At 38.2% G+C, this 9,674-nt stretch overlaps 1 protein-coding gene across 1 annotated transcript; it reads left to right on the forward strand.

The window, feature by feature from the left end:
• Window positions 1–410: 410 nt before the first annotated feature.
• LOC142371326 (transmembrane protein 235-like) lies at window positions 411–8,078 on the forward strand. Its single transcript, XM_075453975.1, has 4 exons — window positions 411–889; window positions 2,062–2,139; window positions 2,576–2,713; window positions 6,714–8,078. Exons 1-4 carry the CDS (start codon window positions 718–720, stop codon window positions 6,956–6,958), a joined length of 633 nt encoding a protein of 210 aa, XP_075310090.1. The 5' UTR covers window positions 411–717; the 3' UTR covers window positions 6,959–8,078.
• Window positions 8,079–9,674: the final 1,596 nt, after the last annotated feature.

Genomic DNA, 9,674 nt, shown 5'->3' on the forward strand with positions numbered 1-9,674 from the left:
GGCAGTCAGATGGGCTTGATTTTGGTCTACTGCTTTCTGAGCTGCACCGGGACTCTCTGGTGTCACGTGAGGTTGACCTGTGCCTGCTTAGTATTTTAATATACCTTTTATGTACATCTTAGATTGATGAGCCCACATCCAAGTCTGGTCGTTTCCTCGTAATCGACAGTCTGTGATTTATTCACCACTAACAATACATCTCTCTGCAGATGTAGCCATTGCTTCTCTTGAAAAAGTAGGGTAGTGAGGCGGATGTCTTTTATTTTGCTTTAAAAATCAAATCCAAATAATCAAGCCCCCTCCCATTACGTTTCCCTTGAAGGGTTTTATTTTGGAAGGCAGGGCTGGAGGTGTGGCATTTTGCCCCTCTAACTTGACTATAAGGATTAGTGTATAGCACCACTGGAACTCAGCAGACAAGCAGTTGCCGCCTGACAGTGTTGTTACCAACAAAGACGCACATCTCATTTCAGCTTTATGGCTTTGTCCAATGTTCAGATACTGGGAATAATTAATGGACTGCTTTTGTTTGTTTGTTTTTAGTTTTTGCGTTATCATTTCCCCCTCCAGAACTGCATTTTAGGATGGAGAGCCAGCACTTTGCAGGAAAGGGTCCTGCTGGAGAGCTTTTCTGCATCGCAAGTCAAGGAGCGTCTCTACAGATTATAGTGTTGGAGAATATTTAATCGGTTACTGCGCTGTGGACCGTGGGCTAAAATGAAGTACGGAGCTGTGGTTCTTGCGGCTGGGTTCACCGGTTTGCTCAGCTTCAGCCTCCTCGCTGTGGCAATTGGGACTGATTACTGGTACATAATCGATGTAAATAAACCCAACTACACAGGTCCAGATGACCTGAGTTCACATTCTGGATTGTGGAGAATCATTGAAGGTTTGTCAGGTTATCTTCACTCTAGATAAACATGAGCTGTAGGTTACACTTGTGTAGATTATATAGCGTGAGCTATTATATCACCCTTTTATTTTTTTCCACAATAACTTTAGCCCTGATTTAATGAAATGTAAAAGATCAAATCAGGGGCTTATTATTTTCTAATTCACCTCGTTGCAATTCAGAAATTAATATCTTCAAGATGCCATTCAAGGATCTTTTCTCTAGTGTTATCGTGTTAATTATCAGCAGTCCACAGCAGTGCGTGATTAGATCCTCGTCAGCCCGCTGTGAAGAACTCAGGTGCATAAACTGCTTGCAGTAGAATCACGGTAATAGATGCCCATGCTTTTATTTTGGAGACGTAAATGTCAAATATATACTGAATTATCTCCTTTTTAATTTCAGGTCTCTGAAAAAAATAATTTAAAAAAGAATTCATAATATGAATACAGAGCACCCTCTAGCTTGCAAACATGTCCGATAATAAAGGTTAACTTATTATAGCGGTAAAATTCTACCCTTTAAATCTCTATCAACCTTCTCTGGTGAACATGATCGAGGCATTGTGGTAGACAGATAGATCTTTTGATAGAGTTGCAATGTATCCTGCTTATAGACAACATGAGTGTAACATGCAGCAAGACAAAATTCTGATGCAACACATGCAGACCTGATAATGTGTGTTGCATTTGGTGGCTTTTAAAACAAGTTTTTATTCCAAGACTCGTAGTGATTTGTATGGTATCTGATAGAATCATTTTTATACTTTATTCTCACATAATCATAATCATTTCTACTTCTGTATACCTGTTTTTGTTGCAACTATTGTATTTGTGCATCAGAATATTAGCTGCACTCTGAGAGGTCACCACTGTCTGCTCTCAGAAGGGAATGTCCCACAGCCATCAGTGGAACTGCCTGCTCCAAGAGAATATTACCCTATACAAGCTTGTTTAGAACTTAGTGTCTTTGAACATGTGCATCACAGCCTCTGTATGTAGATGTTCCTTTGTTGCAACATGATTAAATGTCCTATGCCTTTGAATTTCAGACAGTATTCCTGAGTATTCTTATTAATTTCCTTATCAGTATCTAAGAGCAATTTTGCAAAGTGGTGGAGCCCTATCACAAGTCCTGTCATGTGTAACCTTCTCCTTTGACATTTTCAGGATCAAAAAGCAGATCAGTCATTCCGTCTTTCACAGCAAATATGTCCAGCCTGTCTGAAGCAGAAAGGAACCTTCTTGGTGAGTGGTTTTGGTTTTTCAACTGTCAATCACCTGAAAATTGAAATGCTCACAATCACATCCTAGTGACTAGCAATGAGCCATCTTGAACGTTTTGTTAAAGGCTGGTATATATTTGATATATATTTTGCTTCACATAAGTCCTGAGATTGTCCAATGGGGTTTCAAGAACAGTCCGTGCTCAGGACTTGGATTGTAAGATATAGAAAGAAAGCATTTTCTGAGACACGGGCTATGTCAAGCAGGTCTGCAAGTTGATTACACTCTGTGAATGAAATCCAATGGCTCCCCAGATGGTAGGAATCAGTTTGGAAATCTCTGTTGCTTTTCCAAATAATCACACCCAGAGGTATTGTGAAACACAGCTCTTTTGTAGTTCAGACCATTGAACAAGTTCACAAATGGAATCTGTGAATAAGCATATGCGTGTTTGCAGGCTTGCACAAAGTGGTGGTCATCGTGCTTCCCCTCAGCCTGGTTCTGCTGGTGTTGGGCTGGATCTTTGGACTTGTCAGTTCGTTGGCCTGCAGTCCCAAGCTGCTGGATGCAACAGCATCTTACTTTCTCCTCTGCAGTAAGTCCATACACAGCAGTTACTGTTTTGCCAAGCCTGCAGTCATGCTGTGTGATTTGCATGAGAGCTGGACTGAAGCAACATTTTTGCTTGTTAATTTTAGCGTGGACAACAGAACACATGCAGGTGCATTTATGTGTGTGAGTAAACCTTGAAATTTAATTTCAGCTTCCCCCAATCACAACGGCCTCACTTCTGACTAAGTATCTAGTGTTGATTTGCCTTTGTGGAGGTGAGCAATAGGAATACATTGATTGTAGTTGTGTTAGTCTGCAGAATGGCCAAAACAGAAAAAAAGGTGTTGCAGTGACCAAGTCAAAGTTCAGACCTCAAACTAATTGAAATGCTGTTGTGGTATCTAAAGAGAGTTGTCCATAAATACATTTCTGCACACCTCAATGAACAGAAGCATTGCTGTAAAGAACAGTGGGCTGACATTTGTTGACAATGTTGTGATAATGTCATACAGAAAAAGGTTCCTGTAAGTTTTTGCTGATAAAGGTGTGAAGCGCTGCTTATTAGTAGAGGGGAATATGATTAAATAATTGCTTAGTAAATCTGAGGGAACTTGCTTACTGCATAAAAAATAACAACTCGACAAACTGATAAAGCACAAGCATTGATTGACTGAAGTTTAAGACAGACGTGGCACAACATTTGTTTGTGTAAGTATACATTTGTCAGTTTGTTAAGTAATTGTAGGTAATTCTATACTGCGTGCAAAGACATGTTCCCGAATTGAATTAAGATACATATACAACTAATTAAATCAATAAATATAAATAAATGGAAAACTTGTCTTTCTCGATTAAATTAGCAGATGTTAGATTAGAGTTGATTGGATAATGGTACAGTAGTTTCATACAAGAGTTTGTTGTTAAGCTGCTCTGATTTTCCCAGCTTGAAGAGCTGCAATGATGAAAAATTGATCACCACATTTATGCATTAACATCCGCTGTTCAGCACAGTAAAAAAACACAGTTCATATATGTGTTCCGATTGGTGTTCATAGTACGTTAGTGTTTAGTCATGGTGGCACTTCTGTGATTTATGAACCCGGGCCTATCAAAGCTATCAATTGGTGAGAGGCAGGATGCTACATGTCTGAGATTTGAACGTGGAACCTTCTTGAGAGGCGACAATACTTATCACCTTGCAGCCTCTGGAAATATTAATTCAGCCCAAATTCAAAATGAAAACAGGTGTGTTGTTTTTTATATTAGGGAAGGAGAGAGAATAAGAAAATATGTCTGGCCTCCGAAGAGTACTTTTACAGCCTTAGATAATCTTGGGGACCAATCGGTCCTGAACGGTTCTTTGTCCAGCAGGTCTTGGAGAGCAGCTCTTCATTACATCCATTTGATGCTTTTTAATTTCTCTGATTTTAGTCTGTTTTGACAATCCTGGGGAAGATTAAAGGATCTTTGTTCTCTGAATGCCAGGAAGGCACAACAGGCCCAAAAGAAAGAGAGGTTCTTGTGTGAAATTAAAGATGTGTTGATGAGGCTTGTCATTTATCTGAGTCACTGAATCATGGGGTGAACAAAGGTTTTGTATTTTGGCTCGGTATTTGTTCAATAAATAATGCCACTGTGTGTGAAATGCCATGTTGTTCATATGAGGTTGTATTTACCAAATTGTAAGATCTGGTGATGATTTTTATAATGTTTTAAGTACATAAAATCTCAGAACTGAAAAAAGGGTGTGCATTATTTTTAAGGTGACTGTATATGACATATAGCAGTGTGATTGTAGCAGGGATTTACCAACAAGAAATTGTTTTCTTTGTACTTTTCAGATAGATTTGCAGAAAATGGATTGAGATTGCAAGCCTAGTCTTGATGAGCCTGGTCTATATTTTAGACACAATACCACCAAACTGTCACAGCATGGATAATCACATAATTGACACTATTGATAGCAGAATCTTTGCTGATTGCAGATCGCAGTGAAGTGGCACAAAACTTCACAAGATAAGAGCTTTGTTGATTGAGGGACCCAGACTTCCCCCTGTAATCATCGATGTGATCTTTCTTATGACGTTTAAAATAATCCAGTTTAAACTTTTTGAGGAATTTATGCTCTATCTAGGTAAGTCATAGATAAACATTGCATGAAGACGTCATTGTGATGTCATAGTCCCCTTGAAATAATTCACATACTCACTTACTGTTGATGCTCAGTAAAGTATAAAGTGATTGCTCAACACAACGGAGGCTGTGTCCTCTGAGGAGAAGGAGCCTCATACACAGAAAAGATGCTTGATCTGCTGGTTGCTTACATGGCTGTGTAAGCATGCTTTCATCAGAATACTGTAACAGAGAGATAGCTTTTTTCCCCCTTGTGTGAGAGGTTCAACTCTTGAACTGTCACAATGAATACGATATCAAGCTAGGAATGAATGAATTTGATTGAGTCTGAAGTCAATGTAAATGAGTTCAAGGCTCCATTTGATTAATATTGAGGGATAGGTCTTTATATATATATATAAATATTACAAACTCTATTGACACGCACAACCTCCCATTTCACACAGAATTGACAGCTAATTTCATGCCTTGCATCAGATGTTCTGCCCACATCTAAATTTCGAAAGTTCTGCAAGCACTGAGATCTGCCACTTTCGAAACCATGGTAAACAGAAAAGGGATAATGGATTTCAGAATTTTGTTCTGCTTTTATCCATCTTCTTTAATGCATTGGTGCCTTTTTTTCTCTTTCTCAGTTTGATATTGCATGTAGGATCAGGTTCATGGTTCAGTTTGTCCCACTCTTAACCCTCATATCGTGCAGTGTTTTAATGATGAATCTATCATTTCAAAATTTTAAACCCGTCTCTGTGAGTAAAAGATTTGGCAGGGTGGCTTTTTTATATTGAATCAATTCCCAGTTTTTATCTTTTTTGCAACCGAAGGTTGTTTCACTGAGATATTTTCAAGCCGCTAAAATATTAGTATTCAACAGATATTAGTCTTGTATGATTTTGGTGAAGTACAACAAAAAGTAAGGGTGAAATCCTGGCAGTGGGTAGTATTGGGTATCTGACATATAGGAGGCGGCATTTGTTAATATTTGTACATATTAACTGCAGCAGATTACAGCTTCCAACTGTATTTTCACAAGTATTTGTTAATTGGTTGCAAAGTAATTTGGTTGCAAATTTTAAATGGTCATTAATTTAAAACAGTTAATGGCAGATGAAGATTATGCAGAGTGAGGTGGTTCTGTTTTCCACTGTACCACACGAAAGGTCAATTTGAATTGCTGGTTTAATGGCTCAATGTTTTAAGTGTTTTGATGCTGACATTTAATGATGTTCTTCCTGGCCCACCTCAGAGGTAATTGTTAGTGAAACGTTTCATCTGTCTGATGGGGAACACAAGAAATAAAAAAATAAATTCAAATGCATTAGAAGCTTTACACACTTGGTTCCTCCTGTGGAGTTAATGATCAGATTAAAATTTGGAGGCACTTTGCTGTGATAATTTACATCTGAATGAGAAAGAGTTAAGATACGGAAGACTGCTTTAGTGTCCGTAAATTGCTGTGGTCATTGTGATTTTACATCAAGAGGAGTCTTGTTTTGTATGTTTGGCACCTCATAGCCAGTCATCTTTGTGTCCATCACTTTTAAATTGTAAAGCAGTTTGTTGTATCATAGCTTATTTCTGTATACACAGAAAATAGGTCCCAAAGATGACAACATCTCATAGATTTTAACTGGACTGGGTGTGGTCGTTAATGTTTGTTTCTATCTCTGTGTTTGTTCTCCCTGTCTTTCACCCAGTAAATGCTTGGATAGGCTCCAGTTCATCCCAAGCAAAAGCAAAGCAAAATTTATGGGTAGCTACATCACAGTGATAACAGTGTAAGATTACGTACAACAAGGGTCAACTGTCTAGAGAATGTGCTAAAATTCTACAAGATGGATGCATTTCTGCATTACAGGTGCAAGAGAATGGGTTCAAATGGAGCTGTCTGTGTGTTTGTATGTCAACAGGTGTTTTCACCCTGACTGGGGCCAGCATCTATATCAAATACTCCAATCAGGCCATGGAGGAGTTCCAGAGAATTGTGTCTCCTGAGAACCTCGCCTACGTGCACGTGTCGTTTGGCTGGTCTTTAGCCATGGCATGGCTCTCCTACAGCCTGGAGGTGGCAACTGGCCTGCTGCTTAGTCTGGCAGCCAGAATAACTCAAATGAAGGGACATTATGACTCTGGCGTAGCCATCGCCATGTTATAGTAAAACTAAAAACTCACATTTAGAATTTTGTTTTTATCTTTGTAATTATTTATTGATTAAAATCAAACAGCTTAGAAAAAGGCCAAGCAGGTCAAGAGCCAAGACCGCCGAATGTACTGCGAAAACTGCGAAATGAGACGCAGAGAAGCTGATCAAATTATGTTGCTGACTATGGGTTTCTTCAATGTTGTCGCTGGTTCATTGTAATGCCTGTTGTGTTTTATCTTCTCAGTATTATTTTCTGTTCATTGTCCCTGTCCACAGTAATGTTATACATGTGGTTGCACAAACTGTCAATTGGAGCTAAACATTCACAGTGTTATTATTGCCGAGCAGTATTATTTTGTCCATATTTAGTTTTTTGCCATGTTCTTTTTCTACCTGCCCTGCAATATGAGGACACGCAAAGCTGATTTCTATGATTTTTGTTATTTTTTGAGTGCGTAAACTCTGGTATATCCTCTACAACGTTGTACTATGTTTGAATATAGCTTGCATAAATGCTGTATTGTATGTTGTTCAAGTGAAAATGTTGCTGACTCTGCTAGAGGAAACTATCAGCTAGGATATTAGACTATCAGTGAGAAATGACATCATTTCTCATGTGTCCCACTAGACCAGCCGCTACGCTGCTGCTCCATGTTCCAGAAGAAATTTCCTATTCACAACTTTTGAAAAGCATTCAGCATTCAATTGATACAGGAACCGAGACAGTGTTGAATATTTTAGAGCGTCTTGTTAGTTTATACTTCTTGCTTGCAAATTGCTGTACCCAAGCAACCAGTAGATATATTAATCATGAAATGGTTGGACGATACTGTAAGTGCACTCTTAGAGATGCAGCAAGCTGTTTCATCAGTTCAGAATATGAGCACGTGTTCCTGTCCGCTTTGCTGTTGTTAATGACTCAATATTGTGATATTCTGTGTGCTAGCAATGCGAAAGCTTCTCTCTACACGCTTCAAGTGAATAGAGTACTACTAAAATACAACAGCACATGATTTGGGATTTGTTATATTCTTCTGTCGTTGCGTAAGTTTTCATAATGGAATAGCATAAAGTTTGATATTACATGTGACAGAAATGCAGTAAAACAATAATAAAGCTGATTAGGAAATCATTATGTGTGATTCTGTACAATGTACTGTAGTTTTTTAGACACTGACATTCTCTGAAGCGTCATATTTATATGCTCTCTCATGCTCCATATACTTGTTTGCAATCTGTTTATAGTACAGTTCTTTGGCAACAATTATTATTGTCACAGGAATTTGGCAGAAAAATAACTGAATAAAGATCTGTCTCCGAAGAATTCAGAAATGTTTTATTAATATGTTTCTCTATGGACAAATCCATTGACCGATATGTGTGTTCCACCGTCTAGTGGCACTGCTATTACTGTGGTGGGGAATTGTGGTCACTCAGCATCTGCTGCAGGCTAAAATTAAAGGGGAAAAAAAAGACAAAAGTATTTGGCTAAGGTGACAGAGATGAACTCAACAGGATTAAGATGTGTAATTTGCCTTAATGAGATTTTCAAGATGATTTAACATGCTTCAGCTAGTTAATCAAAGCCCAAACCTTGAAACATCGTGTCCACTCAGCTGTTTGTGTCTCAGCTACAGTGCCATGCATCCAGGTTTCAGATTGTACAGAGAGGAGAAAGCAATAAAAAGAATGGAGCAAACTGCAGTGGCTCAATCTCACAGCCGCCTTTTATAAATTAGGCCTGCTGAAGTGCCATTAAACTTTCATGGAAGATAATAATTCAATCGGCATTGGCAGAAGTTGGTGCTGAGCCATTACTCTTTGGTTTGTGTTCTTGCCCTTGAGAGCAAGAATTTTGACTCCAAGAACCTCCAGATTCCCTTTAAGAATCTATTAAGTTTTCTCACAGCTGCTTTCCTTAATCAGAATCTCTTCATGTTAAGATGGATTTTAAACCTTTCAAATATATTTCCAATTGGCACACTCACAAATCGTTCCTTTGCTGTCTGTAATAGCTTTGAGTTATTTTAGTAAATTTAGTCTTTGTTATTTTGTTCTTGTTTTCAGTGATAACAAAGACGAAATTGTAAAAACAATATTGGCTATCAGTAATAACTTAAGCATTCAGCTTTGTTCTGGAACACATTTTAATGCAGATTTGGGAGTAGTGCAACACATGCTGTGGTCTCTGGTTAATATACTGCAGGTTCTGTATTTCTTGAGTGGACATAACGCTCACAAAGAGCTCATAATGTTGTTATAACTCTGTAAATTCTCATTTTTACAATTGGACTGATTAATTACAATTGAACTTAGGTAGTAGCCATGAAAATACAGGTTTTCAGCCATTAAGTGTCAACCAAAAAGCTTTATCTATAGATTTTCTGTGCTGTATAAAACAAATGTGTTGCACCTCTAGTCATAGCGTCTGACACTGGTCTGCAGTCTATCATCATAATGGACAAGGCACTATTGTTGGAGAAAAGTGAATACGTCACTGCCTCAAGGGCAAAGTTTTTACTTGCTGAATGGAAGAGTGATTAACACATTTCTGAGATAGATTTTGCCTCCGTAAAGAGAAATGTTGTTGTCAAAAACAGCACAATGAAAAAGCTCCAGTGGAGGTTTCAAAATTGATTGGACCATTTTTGCATCATCCTGAAATTTGGAGGTAAATGTGACCTCACATGTTTTGTTATCACATTGACATACCATCTACACATTGAAA

Source organism: Odontesthes bonariensis, chromosome 21 (genome assembly GCF_027942865.1).
Source record: "Odontesthes bonariensis isolate fOdoBon6 chromosome 21, fOdoBon6.hap1, whole genome shotgun sequence".
Taxonomy (NCBI): Eukaryota; Metazoa; Chordata; class Actinopteri; order Atheriniformes; family Atherinopsidae; genus Odontesthes; species Odontesthes bonariensis.

Excerpts from the sequence above, each read along its gene's own strand:
- LOC142371326 (XM_075453975.1), top strand. The coding sequence starts at position 718 with ATGAAGTACGGAGCTGTGGTTCTTGCGGCTGGGTTCACCGGTTTGCTC. Across the intron at positions 890-2,061 it reads ATTGTGGAGAATCATTGAAG|GATCAAAAAGCAGATCAGTC; the intron begins GTTTGTCAGGTT and ends TGACATTTTCAG. Across the intron at positions 2,140-2,575 it reads AGCAGAAAGGAACCTTCTTG|GCTTGCACAAAGTGGTGGTC; the intron begins GTGAGTGGTTTT and ends GCGTGTTTGCAG.